At 39.0% G+C, this 14,935-nt stretch overlaps 1 protein-coding gene across 2 annotated transcripts; it reads left to right on the top strand.

Annotated features, from left to right (window-relative positions):
- The first annotated feature begins 734 nt into the window (after nucleotides 1–734).
- On the top strand, nucleotides 735–13,608 carry LOC133462007 (tetratricopeptide repeat protein 31-like). 2 transcript variants are annotated; one of them, XM_061743082.1, is made up of 18 exons: nucleotides 735–869; nucleotides 1,114–1,154; nucleotides 1,691–1,763; nucleotides 3,696–3,853; nucleotides 4,889–4,972; nucleotides 5,070–5,126; nucleotides 5,230–5,421; nucleotides 5,526–5,654; nucleotides 7,364–7,418; nucleotides 7,524–7,614; nucleotides 7,711–7,852; nucleotides 8,560–8,664; nucleotides 8,790–8,889; nucleotides 8,977–9,175; nucleotides 10,016–10,090; nucleotides 11,402–11,504; nucleotides 12,694–12,800; nucleotides 12,911–13,608. In XM_061743082.1, exons 1-18 carry the CDS (start codon nucleotides 842–844, stop codon nucleotides 13,059–13,061), a joined length of 1,890 nt encoding a protein of 629 aa, XP_061599066.1. In that variant the 5' UTR covers nucleotides 735–841; the 3' UTR covers nucleotides 13,062–13,608. The 2 variants fall into 2 exon arrangements, with proteins under 2 accessions (XP_061599066.1, XP_061599065.1); XM_061743081.1 differs by having other exon boundaries at nucleotides 1,111–1,154.
- Nucleotides 13,609–14,935: the final 1,327 nt, after the last annotated feature.

The raw sequence follows: 14,935 nt of genomic DNA, 5'->3' as shown, positions 1-14,935 counted from the left end.
AACTTTTCCGGTCACAGTGAATCAAAGAGATAAGGACAACTATTGTGCAAAAAACCAAAACAAAAAAAAAATCACACATACACGAAGAAAAGAGTGCTGAAAGTTCACGACTGCTTCAAACCGGAAACCGGAAATGCGTTGCTGCCAAGCGAACCAATCACAGCAAAATCACGGAAAAAGTTGGATAAACCATTCAGGAAAAGATCGCGAACTAGCGGTCACGGGGGTTCTGCACCGCGGAGAAATGGAGTGACGGAGAAGTCCGAAAGGGTTCACAACGGCATCACGGTGACGGTGTCACGGTGATGGCGTAGGCACGGCGTCGATTTAACGCAGAACCATAATTCAGGCTTTACAATTTTTTGGAGGTACGCGAACCAAACACAGCCTTCTCGGTCTGCGTTTGGTCTGCATCGCCTTGACGCGTAGTTACAATTTTTGGGAGGTACGCGTCAGTGACGGCGTCAGTGACGCCGTAGGCACGCCGTAGGCTCGCCGTAGGAACGCCGTAGGCACGGCGTCGTTTTGACACAGACCCATAACTCAGCCTTCAGTATCTGTTCTTTTCCTACTTGCTTCTGAATGCCATAAAAATGTCTTCCTGTCTCATTTGAGTCCCGCTAGGGGGCGTTGCTAGGGGGGGGTCGTTTCTAGGGGGCGTTTCTAGGAGGGGGCGTTGCTAGGGGGCGTGGTCACGCTGCGGAAGTGACGCCAGACTCTCAGCGGAAGAGGAATCAGAGAGCAGTAGTCAGACGAGCTGGTACTCTGGTCCAGATCTGGTTCCTGCACTAACAAACAGCCTTGTGACAGCTGGACACCGGTCCAGGACCAGGTTAACATCATGCCAAAGAAGAAAGACATCGTGAAATGTAAGAGCTGAACTGTGACAGCAGTTATTATTATTTGAGTTTCATTTATCGAGAAGTGAATGTCAGCCAGTTAGCCTAGCAGCTACAGGACCTGTGTTTTCACAGAACATCAAACTGTGACAGCTTAATCCCGTCATCTCGACGTCTGTCTTTAACACGTACCATTTAATTAATCTTGTGTGTTGGCTGTGTGTAAAAGTTAAACATGTACGTGATGCTTACGCAACCCTCTCCTGTCTAGCAGGTGCGCCCATCAGAGAGAACTCCAGGTTAATGCACACACACGTGAGTATAAAGCTGTAAACCTGGGGTTTAGTTTGGCCTAACTGGAAGTTCTGGTTTTAAAGCTACTGACCCGCAGTATTTTTCCCTCTGCGGTCACAGTCATGAAATAAAACAAAAACAAACTTCAGGGCCGTGTAATGCAGCCTTGAAAGAGAAGAGAATACTTATTGTTGAGAAATTAGATAAGCGTCTTTGAGTGTCTAGAAAAGCGCTATACGAATAAAATGTATTATTATTATTATTATTATTATTATTATTATTATCATTATTAAATGTTGAATGAATCTGGATCTCTCGGTATGTCAGGGATGTCTGAATAATGAAAGTGTTTCACAAGAGTTTCATTATTGAATAATGAGAAACTTAAGCTCCTCTGAAGCTGGTATCAGGTTGTTTTATTGTTTCCTCAATCATTTGATAAACTGACCTTGTAAAAATAACCAAGTGCTCAAGGAATACTCAAGAAATCATTGAACTCTTAAAATGTTGTTGTTGTTTTCTTATGTTTTACATTTCTGATTACTCCTGTTTTTAAGGAAGCTATGGTGGATTACATAAATGGGCGCACTTCAAGTTCCATCATGGAAATGTTTGGACCTGCCATGTTTGGTAAGGGTTTTGTTTTTTGTCAGTGTTAATTTGCTACGTGCTCATTTTGTTCCTGATTCAGAAGAGCGTCTTGCTAGTTAACATAGAACATAGAAGCAGAAAATAGATATGTTGCATAAGAATAAACTGACAAAAATTATAAGATCATGTAAAAAGGACTACCGGTACTATCATAGTTTAGCCGAGGAGTGTGGTGAAGCAGCACCACATACCAGGTGTCCTGTAAGCCACTTGGTATGTTTAAAAAAAAAAAAATTTTTTACACACCTTACTCTTAACCTCTGCTCTCCGCACTGTACAGTCTCTTGCAAAGAACCACTTAATTTATCACTCCTTGCAATTTATAGTATGTTTTTTGTTTTGTTTTCATCTTTGTTTTTTTGTCTTTGCTTCTTGTCTAGATACCTCTGTTACTTGTCCAATATATACATTCTTTTTCAATGTTTGAACCCAAATTATTAGTTTTGTTTTGTATAAAACCTCCTGAGTCGAGGTTCATAAAAGGGTAGGCATAATAAGCCTTGGCTTCAGCCTATACCTTTTCGGTGCCATTTAAAATATTGGACCTTTTTTTTTATGTTGTATTATGTTGTATCCAAATGGACCGAAATAAAAAAACTCAAAATCAAAATAAAACATAATGTCTCTTGTAAAACATTTTTTCCATCATTTGTAAATAAAACTTTTCTACCCATTATTAGGATCTTTGTCCACAAACCTATTCAAACCGTCTTCCTTTCTTTGCCCTCCAGTTACCGATATCGTACACTCCTCACTTACCTCTGATTATGTTCATGTTCACCTCTCAAAACTGCAATAATTACACTAATACTAAAAAAAAAAACATATTTCAGATTAACTTGAGTAACTTCAGAAGATTTTTGTAATCTGCTATATTGGTCTAAAGTTCTAGAAAAAAAATCGTTTTTTCCGCAATTATCTCACTGGCAATAAACTTTTATGGGCAGTTTCAGCCCCGTTTTTTGTTCACTCTACAGCACAGAGAGCGCTAAAGGCCCTAAATGACTTCTGATGGCAGTAGACTCTTACCACACTCATCCTCCCTTGATCTGACCGCAGATTTTCAGTCTGCCATTCTCTCCTCCTCAACCGACGGCATCTGTTGGCATGAGCAACACGGCTCTCCTCACTTCACTTCATACCTTTCTGGTTATACTCAGTTTGGTTCATTAAAAAATAATTGATCTCCCCCGCTCATCAGTATTTTCAGGAAATATGGTATTTGTTTCCACTGCTATGCAGATGACACCCAGCTCTACCTCCCCTCTAAGCCTACAGCGGTGTTTCCTTCCACCTTTCTCAAACTTTATGCCATTTCTTGCAATTTCTATGCAATTTCTTCTCATTGGTACCACATCCATACTAAGGGACTTGGATCTTTTAACCGCTCTGCTCTCACACAAGATATTTGTTCAATAAAACATCAATAACATATCATTGCAATATGTTGTTGCAATACGTAGTTACAATACATCTTAAAACCTACCTGTTCCCCCCAACCCTACAAGTAAAGTGTATTAGTAATTGAAAATAATAATTATAAGTTAAAGGAAATAATACTCATTAAAACGCAGGACACACTAGCAACACAACATAGACATGGCAGTGTTTCACATAGCTAAAAAATATAGTGTTCATTTACAGTCCAAAAGCCTGGTTCAACACCACATGTTGAACTAACCCTAGGTACGTTCCCTAACTCTGTATTATTATTTTTTATATTAGAATAAATTAATTAATTCAAGATAAGATTGGACTCTATTCCTATAATGAAAATTACTTTTGACGCACAAACTTTCCTTTGCTATGCTGAATCCATGTGGTCACAAGTGGTATTGCTACATAAAGTGTCTTAAATCAACACAAAAATAAATGATGACAATTTTGTGTTTGACTTTTAATATCTTACAGGCTTAAATTATTTCGCAAATTTGGAAGAAGACCTCATATTTTCAGATGAGGAGGAGGAGGACGACGATGACGATGATAACAACGTTGTCCCTTATTCAAGTCAGGGTGCTAACAGGAGTTTAGAGCCGCATCCACAAATAAAGCAGCTCACTGATGAGGTAACGTCCCTGGTTTCATTTGTTTGTTAGTAAGACACACTAATCTGTCATTTTCAACTTAATTAAAACTGACTCACATATTCTGTGGACAATAAGGTTTAGGCCTTGTTTTTTTTGGGGATGTTTGTGTGAAATACTAAAGAATAATTGTGCAGGATTCACACAGATGCTTCTCAACATGTAGGTCTGACATTGGGAAATGTAAAAAAAAATCTGATATGTGATCAGTCAGGTGTTGAAATGACATTCCACTGCAGCAAGAACTACTTACACACACACACACACACACACACACACACAAGCTCTTGGAGGAATCATGGCATTCATGTCTTTCTTTTAATGACAGCAATCAATATAACAGGTGATCAATAATATTAAAAAGCATCACATATTTTTGTCTGTCATGTGTTGACGTGACATATTTTCTGACAGATGCTGTCTGTCTGTTGTTGGGAGTTTGGTCGCATGTGTGCTATGAGAGATGCAGAGAGGAATTCCTGATATTTGAGCTTTAGAAGGAAAGTGGACATTGTGGAGAGTTATCTCTCCACAATGTCCACTGTCATTCTCTTTCACTCCCTCTCTTCGCTCACTGAGAGAGGTCTTTTTTGCTCTGAAAGCAACATTTCACAAGCATGAATTTAAAGCTGGATGCAGCAGCCCAGCGAGTCTTATTACCAGAACCTTTAGGCCCTAAAGTGTAGGACTTGTCAGGGTGTCATTGGCCCTGCTGCTCACTCTCTCTTCAGTATTATGCAGCACTTTTCTCTTTAGTCCTGCTTAAACTTGTCTGTAGCCTTTTGAATTGTTTAAGAGGAAGCTTAAAAGGTAAAGTTTAAAACTGACAGTTATTCACAACACTTTTTCTGTGGTTTTCATGTATTTCATATTGATATTGGAATTATATCGTATCGACCAAAATGAAGAGATATATCTTAATGTAGATTCTGGTCATATCGTCCTGCCCTACCTATCCAACATCTTTTCTGAATCTCTCTTATTGTTTTTCTTCTTTTTTTTTGTGTGTGTGTGCAGGAGGCTGATAAAATTGCAAAGGAACTGATTGAAGAGGAGAAACGAAATAAAGAGAAAACTGAAAGAAATAAGCGTAAAAAAAAGGTCTGCACATGCATACAATATTTTGAAAGCTGATGCAATTTTACATATTTTTTTTGGCAGCTGTTCATAATTTCCTTATTTATTTTATTTGTTACAGCGTAAAAAAGAAAAGAAACGTCTTGAAAAGGAGAATGCACTTAAAGAAATTATATCTGTAAGTCAAATGTAGTTATTTTTGAATTGTAACAATCTTTACGTAAAATCTAAACGGAGGCATTTTTTAAGCCTTTGTCATTGTTCTTTTTTTTCCGTTTCAGGAAGAGGAACAAGGAAAGTCCGACTCTTTGGCCAATCAGGGACAAACTGCAGTAACTGATAATACTTTAGAGGCAAATGAATCATCTCAAGCTATTGAACCTCCAGTGACAGCTGAGGCAGAGAAATGTGATATGAAAAGTTTTACTGAAGAAAAAAGTCTTGTCAAAGTGAATGAGGATGATCAACAAAAGGTTCCTGGCATTTTTGTTTATAGAACAATTTGTCTTGTTTGTGTTATGCAACATCTGAAATTATATATTTACTTGTTGTTTTGTTTTCACACAATTTCAACCAGGAGCCTACAAAAGAAGAAATAAATGATAAATGTGAAGTTGCAGAAGTTCAGCCACGTGAGGAAGAAAAGCCAGATGTTGCTGTGAAACCTGAGCTACATAAGAAAATAGAACAGGAAACTTCTAAGGAGGTGAGAATGTTGGCAAGAGGAGGTTTTTAAAAAAAAAAAAAAGAAAAAAGTTGGCACACCTTCCAGAGGGTTTTATTGATTTCATGTTACATTCTTTGGTCAAAATATGGCAGGGATGCAGTACAGGAACTCTGCTTTTAAGCACGTCTTCACACATGATCAGAGCTGCTGATGCACACCAGGGTTGGAATGAACTGCCTTTTGCCCACCTGTCACAGCATTATTTATTAATATCCATGTGGCACTTGGGTGATTTGCAGTCTTTAGTTCCTCTTTTTTTTTATTTTGTCATAACAAAACCTTCTGGTAGTCATGCCAACAAAAGAGGCTTCTCTGGTGTTACACCAGCAGGATTAACACTCGTATGTTTGTATTGTTTTTACAGTGCAAAAACTCAAAATGTTAACAAGAATATTTGTCTTATTTCTAGTTAAAATGTCTCATTTTTAGTCAATAACTCTCATTACACTTAAAACAAGAGTCATTACCAGAAAAATAACTTATTTGACAATTTTCACCTGTTTCAAGTAAATTTTCACTTAAAATAAGTAGAAAAAATCTGCCAATGGAACAAGATTTTTTTGTTTGTAATGAGAAGATAAATCTTGTTCCAATTGGCAGATTTGTATCAAGTGATAAGTTATTTTTCTGGTAATTGAGTCTTGTTTTAAGTGTAATGAGATTTTTTGACTAAAAATTAGACATTTTAACTAGAAATAAGACAAATATTCTTGTTAAGATTTTGAGTTTTTGCAGTGTATGTAAAGAGAGAGAGAGAGAGAGAGAGAGACAAAAACAAGTTTTTTTTTTTGTGGTTCTCTCAGGTCATAGAGTCAAGATTGACATTAACGTTGACTGACATTAATGCATAAATCCATCTGTATAATGTCCATAATACTGCCTCAATCACTGTCGTATATTTTGCTCACTCACCTGGATATTTGTAGCAATATTGCACTAATTTAGAAAGATATATATATATATATATATATATATATATATATATATATATAGATGGTTTCATCTGTAGATGTGTTCCCATCTGTAAATATTGTCCGTGTCCCGTAAACCCTACTATTTATGCTCATTGTTGCTCTGCCCCTGTACATGGGCAATGACAATAAAGTTGAATCTAATCTAATGGAAAGACGCCCTGGCATGTTGCTACGTTGGCATAGTAACTGGAAGATCAGGCAAAATGACCTGCATTTGGCAGGTGGTGCTAATTTCCAACCCTTGTACGCAGCATGTAAAGGCAGCGCTCTTCTGCAGGGAGTGCCTCTTATAAAATCTGTGTTTTGCAACCTACTTCCAAAGTCCGAATGCTGCATAACGTGGCACTGGGTGGAGTTAATGATGGCAAAGTGGATAGGTCTGTGTCATCATCGCATGCTGCAAAATTAACAGCTCAGCAAAAGACAATTTCAGACTATTATGGGTCCAAAAAAGTTCTTGATTTTGTTGTTGCTGCAGGGAAATAATAATGTCCTTTTTTTATTGTAAATAGAAGAATTCACATATTTAGCTATTGTTAAATCACATTTGAGTTACATCTGATGTGTTTGTTTTCAAGTTTCATATCAGTAATTGCCCACGAAAAGTTAACTTTTCATAAAGTTATAATAGCCACCCAAACACATTTTAGGCAGCAGACACATTTTTTGTATGATGTGGTGATTGTTCCACTAAGTTCTCCTGCTATTCAACAGAAAACTTCAAATCCCATAACAGAAGAGTTTGCAAAAAGAAGCATAGACCTTGCCAGTGAGTGAAACTTTCTTTTTATTCTGCAATTGGGATCTTGGACAAAGAGATGTTGGAAAGCATTTAATCAGTAACATTTATCTTTCAATTGTGCTTTTCATCCAGATATGGGGAATCGTTTAGCTGCTGCTGGACAGTTTGAGACGGCAGTGAATTGCTTTACCGATGCCATTAAATTCAACCCAAGAGAATTTAAGTAAGAGCATGCTTTTACATCAGTCTTTGGTGTTCAGTTGAACGCTCTGTAGCAGCTCATATTAAAGCAGCTAAACATATTAACTGTGTGTTTCAGGTTGTTTGGAAACCGTTCCCTCTGTTACGAGAGACTCCAGCAGTATAAAAGCGCTCTCAGGGATGCCGATGTGGCGCTCTCCATGGAACCAAAGTGGATAAAGGGTTTGTTTCGGAAAGGCAAAGCTCTCTGTGGACTCAAGGTGAATCCCTCCCTCCATGTCAAGCTCAGCCTGCTGCTTCATTTCTGATACCCATCTTTCCCAAGACTTGATTTGGTTTTTCTCTCAGTTAATCTACAGGACTGTCTCAGAAAATATTGTGATAAAGTCCTTTATTTTCTGTAATGCAAAAATGTCATACATTCTGGATTCATTACAAATCAACTGAAATATTGCAAGCCTTTTATTATTTTAATATTGCTGATCATGGTTTACAGCTTAAGAAAACTCAAATATCCTATCTAAAAAAATTTGAATATTCTGGGAATCTTAATTCTAAACTGTAAGCCATAATCAGCCATATTAAAATAATAAAAGGCTTGCAATATTTCAGTTGATTTGTAATGAATCCAGAATGTATGATATTTTTGTTTTTTTAATATCATTACAGAAAATAAAGAACTTTATCACAATATTATAATGTTCTGAGACAGTCCTGTATGTTTCAAATAGTTTGACAGGAAACAAAAAAGAAAATTGCAAAAGCACAACCTGTGCATTGATTAAATCTCAAACTTTCATCAAACTGAGGCATTTTCATGAAAGCATGATTCATCGTAGCACTCTATTTTTCGTGTACTTCTTACATTACAACTCTATTGGTGAGCTGTCTATTACTTGGTTCTATTACATGTCTTATGTTAAAAAAACAGTCAAATGTTGATACTTATTGCCTGTGATTTCTAAAGCGGTACTACGAGGCATCGCTGATCTATAAGGAGGTGTTAACGCTGGAAAGTAAGAGCGCTGAAGCAGCACAGGAGCTGAAACGGGCCCAGACGTTGCACCTCATGGTAGGAGAAGATGTTTATCTTGTAGCTTGAGTTGATCAGTCATTTGAGGTTTTTACTGCATGTAATCATTTAATGTCTTTATTGCGAGATTAGATAAGAGATTTTCTGTGCCCTTGTGATTTCAGGAAATGGGTTTCACGTGGGCACAGAGCTCGGAGGCCTTGAAAACTCATGCCACACTAGAAGAGGCTGTGGAAGCTCTGTTTGCTGCTGATGCCAGTCCAGGTTAATGTTGCTCATTAGTAGAATTCATTCCATAAGTTGCGATGTCCTGGTTTTAAACCACCTTTCTGTTGGTTCGCCCGTCTCCAGATGCTGGTGCCAGTTGGGACAAATCTGAACAGCCAGTGGAGCAGGAAGATGGTGACGACGACGATGACGATGAAGAGGGAGATTGGGTTATCACACAAACGAGCCGTCCTCAAAAGCTTCATCCTAAAGAATCAGATGCTCCAGATCAAAATAGGTCAACGCCTCAGTGGCTGCCGCACCCCAAAAGCTTTCCAAGACCGTAAGTCTTTATTTAATTGTTTTTTTTAAACTGTATATTCAGAAGTTATTCATTGTTTAGCACAGTCTTAAAAAGTCTACATGTATCCATGTCATCCAACGGCTCGGAGAGTTCTCCCGTTACTCTCACTCATTGTATTGTATTGTATTCTGATGAAATGAGGGCCTTTTTTCCCCCTAAACGTGCCCCAAAAGTCACCAAATTTTGCACGCAAGCCAGACCTGGCGAAAAATTTGATATTTAATGGTTTGCATTAATGGGCGTGGCCTAAAGGGCTCAACAGCGCCCCCTAGAAAACTTTGTGTCTCAAGCCCCACAATACGGTTTGACGTACATGCACGAAAATCGGTACACACCTGTATCATGTCGCAACTTAAAGAAAAGTCTCTTGGCGCCATGGCCCAAACCGAACAGGAAGTCGGCCATTTTGAATTAATCGTGTCATTTTGCCGCAATTTATGCCATTCCTTCGGCAGTTAATACGGCCCGAACCGTAACGTGCACCCAGGTGTGTTATACATCAAAATGTGCGTCTTCACCTTGCGACGATGGGCATTACTTTTCTCAGTCAAAAGCGTTACTGTGGCGACGATAGACGCCAAAAAGCGCGCCCCCCCTTCATCTGGTTGGTCCATATTTGATAGTTCCTACTTTCTGCCATATTTTTCGAATGGTTTGACATAAAGAGTCGTGGGTGGTGTCATCGGACTCGGTTTTGAGTCCTTGACCACAATTGGTGCAAATTGCACGCACAAGGGCCCATTCATCGCTGCTTGTAGCTTTAATTATTATTATCATCACCATTATTAGTTCCTGTTTTATCTGTGTTTTTCTTTGTAGGGAGCTGTTCTCGGTCTGGGTCAGGACGTTGGCTCCAAACATCACATATCAGAAACTCCAGGAGGTCTTCAGCAGGTTAAGATTCACACATTTCTCTCATTGTCATTTAATCATTTCCTTCAGCAGTTTTTACTGTCCGTTTACAGTTTTACTGTAGATCTAGAAACCACATAAACCACATGAATAAAATAAAATAAAGACAAGGACTCAAGTACACAGGAAACAAAAAGTAACGCTACAAATGTTACTGAATTTCTTGTCTTATTTAGACCCCGTCCACACGTAGCCGGATATCTGCGGATATCTGCTAAACCGGAGATATTTTCCTCCGTTTTGACCTGTCATCCACACGAAAACGCAAATAAACGAAGGTTTAAAAAAACTCCGGGCAAAGTGAAGATTTTTGAAAACTCCGTTTATGTAGATGCGTGTGGACACACATAACCGGAGATTTGCGTTTTCGAACGTCACATTATGCGCCAAAACAACAACAAATCTGCTCTGACGTGCGCCTTTTGTTTACTACAGATGATCCAGCATCTGTTCTCCAAGCTATTTATTAAATAAATGGTCTCTGCTCTTGACCACCACTTACTGCGTTACACCGACACAGAGGCTCCGCCGTACCCTACACCGTAGGGTACGCGGCGACGCGCACCCTAGGTGTAGGGCCCGCGGCTCCGCAGAGCCCGCAGAGACGCGGAGCCGCAGAGCCGCGGAGCCGCGGAGCCCGCAGAGACGCAGAGCACCCGGAGCCCGCAGAGCCGCGCAGCCGCAGAGACGCAGAGCCCGCAGAGACGCGGAGGTGCAGCTTCCCCGGGAGCTGCAGATGATCTACAGGTTAGAATGCTTATGAAGTGGTCGAAAACGCAGATCTTCGGTTACGTGTGGATGCAAATTTTTTTATAAACGGAGGAGGGAAATATTCGTTTTTAAAAATACCCGGCTACGTGTGGACGGGGTCTTAATTTGATTTAAATCTTTTGAAATAATATCTTTTAATTCAAATATAGACTGAAAAATGATTAGTCTTTCAAGAACCTTTATGTACTTTTATGCCTTTAATGCCAACTCAACCACATGTAATTTCTGTAAAACTTTATTTTGTTTTGCAAAAAAAAAACCAACATTTTTTGTTATTGTTTATTAATAATAATTAGTTGATAATTTGTCTATAAAGTGTCAGGACATGTTTTTTTTCCCCCCAATAGTGTTGAAAACCCCCAAATTTCAAGTTCACAATCATGAAAAAGCCTGATTGATCGTCACAATTGTTGCCTTGTAACGTTTAGGTTAATAATCAACTGATGATGGAAGCTCCAGTATTTTAATTTTTAAAATGTTAAAAACGTTATTCCAATCTGTGTGTCTCTTGTGGCCTTTCAGACCTGGAAGAGTGTACAGCATCAAGATGCTGCTGGATTACGGCTGTGCCTACGTCAACTACACCAGGAAGGAGGACTGTGACCGAGCCATTGAGCTCATTGACGTACGCATCTTTTCACTCCAACTGACATTAATGTGTTTTATGTTCAGGGGCTTTGCAGATGTGCCAAACACTTTGATTTTCTTACAAGTAAGAAGATGAAAATAGAAGATAATGGTAAACATGATTTTTAAAATAGAAGTCTAGCAGGTAAATTATTGCTAAAGGTCCGGGCTGATATTGTGTGGACGTAACCTGTAACAAAAGCAGTTGGGTCTCTCTCTTCTGTTGCCAGCGTATTCTGACATCACTGAAAACATTTTAGAAAATTCTTAAATCAGCTGAAAAGTTTAGATGCTTTTTATATTTTCCAAAAAAATTCTAAAACCAGAGATTGTTAGATGAAATAAGTCCATCCTTGATTAAATGAGCAGCATGAGAACACATCAGCACTGCAAAAACTTACCAGGAATAATGGTCTTATTTCTAAATAAAATGTCTAATTTTTAGTCAAAAAATCTCATTGTGTGTTATTTGACAATTTTCAGCTGACTGTAACGTTAAAACAGGGGTCTTCAACCCTGGTCCTCGAGGGCCGGTGTCCTGCATGTTTTAGATGTTTCCCTGCTTTAACACACCTGATTCTAATTAATCATCGTCATCAGCTTGTCATCCAGGGCTGCACAATTCTGTTAATGACACAGTCACTTGTGTCATGGTGCAATGAAGCAGGGAAACATCTAAAACCTGCAGGGACACCAGCCCTCGAGGACCAGAATTGGTGACCCCTGCGTTAAAATATAATAAAGAAACGTCTCGTAATGTACAGCGTTGTACAGTGATATAAACATCGTATATAAATATAGTCCCGCTGTATGTTTAAACCATGGATGTAAACACTGGTTCAATCAGCTGTTCGGTCTCTGTTACGCTGAGAGCACCCCCTGCAGGTTTGGTAACTGGTTATGAAGCGTTTTTCTTTTCGTTTTGTGCTTTGCATCGTTTCTCTATTTGCAGTGCGTTTGATGATGCTGCATTTCTCTTTGTTTTTCGCAGCACGTTTTTTCATTTGCACCACGTTCCTCTTTTTGTACCTCGTTTTGAGTTTGTGAATTTTAATCGTTTCTGTACTTGAAGCCGTTTTCCTTAACTGAGACGCATTAGGCCGTTGCAGTGCGTTTGGCCCTTGTCGGCCACCGTACAAACGGAGTCGGATGAATCGGCACTGATCAGAAAACTGTTCCTTCTCCAGGGAATGGTGGTGGATGGAGCTCCGCTGTCGGTGCAGCATCCCAGCAAAATCCCGCCCAAGCCTCCTGCGTCCATGCTGGCCACCAGCGACAACTCCAGACGTCCGGGGTAAAAACACAAATCTCTTCCTCTTTTGTTCCCATAACAATCACTGCGTCGGCGCTGATGTGGATAAATATTCACTCGTGTGAACACAAACCTTTCCTGTTGTTTTGAAGGCCACACAAGAGGGAGTGCTTCTTCTGGAGGACGTCGGGCTGCACGAGGGACGACTGCACCTTCAGGCACGTCCCTGAGCACAAGAACATTGACAGAGACAAGTTCACCGGTAGACTGGGATACCAATCATACGCAGGGAATCATAAATAAGACGATGCATGCAGCACTTCCTGTGAGATGTGACTGTGGCTCTACGTTCAGGGTTTCACAGCAAGAATGAATAAATGTGTGTGGATTTTATGTTTGGTTAAATCTCTTCAACTATTCACCATGACAGAGTCCAGGTTGCATGGCTATAAACATAAACATAATCAAATGTATACTATTCTCCTGTAATTAAGTAAGAATTAATGTGCCTTTTATAACGTTAGAAAAAAATGTGCCTCAACCTGTCGGCTTTCTTGGCAATGTAATTATCAGAGGAATACCTTTTGAGTTTTGCTTTTGACTATTATAACATTGCTGTAACAGATTTTTCCTGTTTTCAATGACCACTAGGTGGCAGCGGTAAACTTATCCAGAGGTTGTCAGGGTTTGGAAAATATTTGCTTTCATTTTTAAGGCTGTGATTTCAAGAGTTTTTGCTGGCATATTTATGTTGCCATGTTTTAATTTCCAAACTTTTTTTTCTTTAATAACATTTCTGAGATCTGAGTTACATTTTATTTGTGAATGACCATTAAAATTTTACAATGGCGCTTGTCTGCTGGAGTATGCAGAAACTCTCAGAGAGATGATCACAAATCCACTCTGAATCTCACAATTAAGACCGTCCACATTTATACACTGTTTTTTTTTTTATTTTTAACTTTATTATTTATAACTTTATTTTGCAGTTTTTCGTTAACAAACATCAAACTTACAAACGTGGACATACAAAGAAAGGGTTTCCCCCCCACCCCCAAGGCTCTTGGGAATGAAATGAATAAACAAACAAAAATAAATTTTATTTATTTAAAGGTTTAGTTATCAGGGACAATGCACATTAATAAAACATTTAAACACATGTAAAATATGCCAGAATTAGCCAGAAAGTTTATTTTGCATCTGCTGTCCCTGGACTGGTGTAAAATAGTCAACCTAAAAGAAAAGTTATTAAGATATAATCAATAAAACATTTCCCTATAAGAAGGCTACATCAGAATAAAGATTAAAAGGCTAAGACTAAGCTAAAATACATACACACACACAGGTTAACATAAGCTCAACAACAGACAATTGCTACAAGCAAAAACAGAAACAACATGAAGCAGCAACAGTAACATCAGCATTAATAACACAAGACACAGTAACACACTAACAGGCCAAAAACAAACAAGATAAAAGCACTAAACACAGAATAAAAAGCCATGCACAAAAAGCAACAGTGTAACTAGACAAACTAGCTAATAAAATTTAAAAGAAGCATATTTTGATAGGTTTCTAATCTCAGTTGGTATGAAGTTCCACTCACGAGCAGCCCTGATAGAAAATGCAGACTGGCTAAAAGCACAAAAAAGATAAAAGCAAATAAATACATAGATACAAATGCAATGCTTCATTGAAAGTGAAAACTTTCCACAAATTCTATAAATGGACTCCAGGCCAAAGTGAAGCTTTTGCGGGCTTTACATATCTTGATTTATACACTAACTTAATGGGGAAGAGTGCATGTGGGTCAGGTTACCCTAGATGGGCTTGACTATACTGTAGAGCGTAATGCCAGACTCACAAGATGAAAGTCCAGAAAAACCTCAGCACAACATCGGTGTCCGGGACCACCGGATCAGAGGCCGGCAGGCTGCAGCTGTTTGAGGCCAAACTTCTCCCTCTTCCCCCTCCCCGGCTCTCAGAGCTGCTGATGTGGGTGGGATCTGTGTAGATCCCTCTTCGCTGAGGCCCGCCGTGTTTGTTATCTGTCTGAAAGCAGTTCAAGGTCAGCTTTGGGACTGCCGTTATGCAATGTTTGGGGTGTGAATTACAAAACCTTTCTAAAGAGCTGAATAATTACCCAAAAATGAGCCTGGGAAGGAAAAAAAAGGAAG

The sequence above is a fragment of the Cololabis saira genome, chromosome 16, assembly GCF_033807715.1.
Source record: "Cololabis saira isolate AMF1-May2022 chromosome 16, fColSai1.1, whole genome shotgun sequence".
Lineage (NCBI taxonomy): Eukaryota > Metazoa > Chordata > Actinopteri > Beloniformes > Belonidae > Cololabis > Cololabis saira.
Note: the sequence above shows the minus strand (reverse complement) of the source record. Positions and strands in the feature narration are given on the sequence as shown.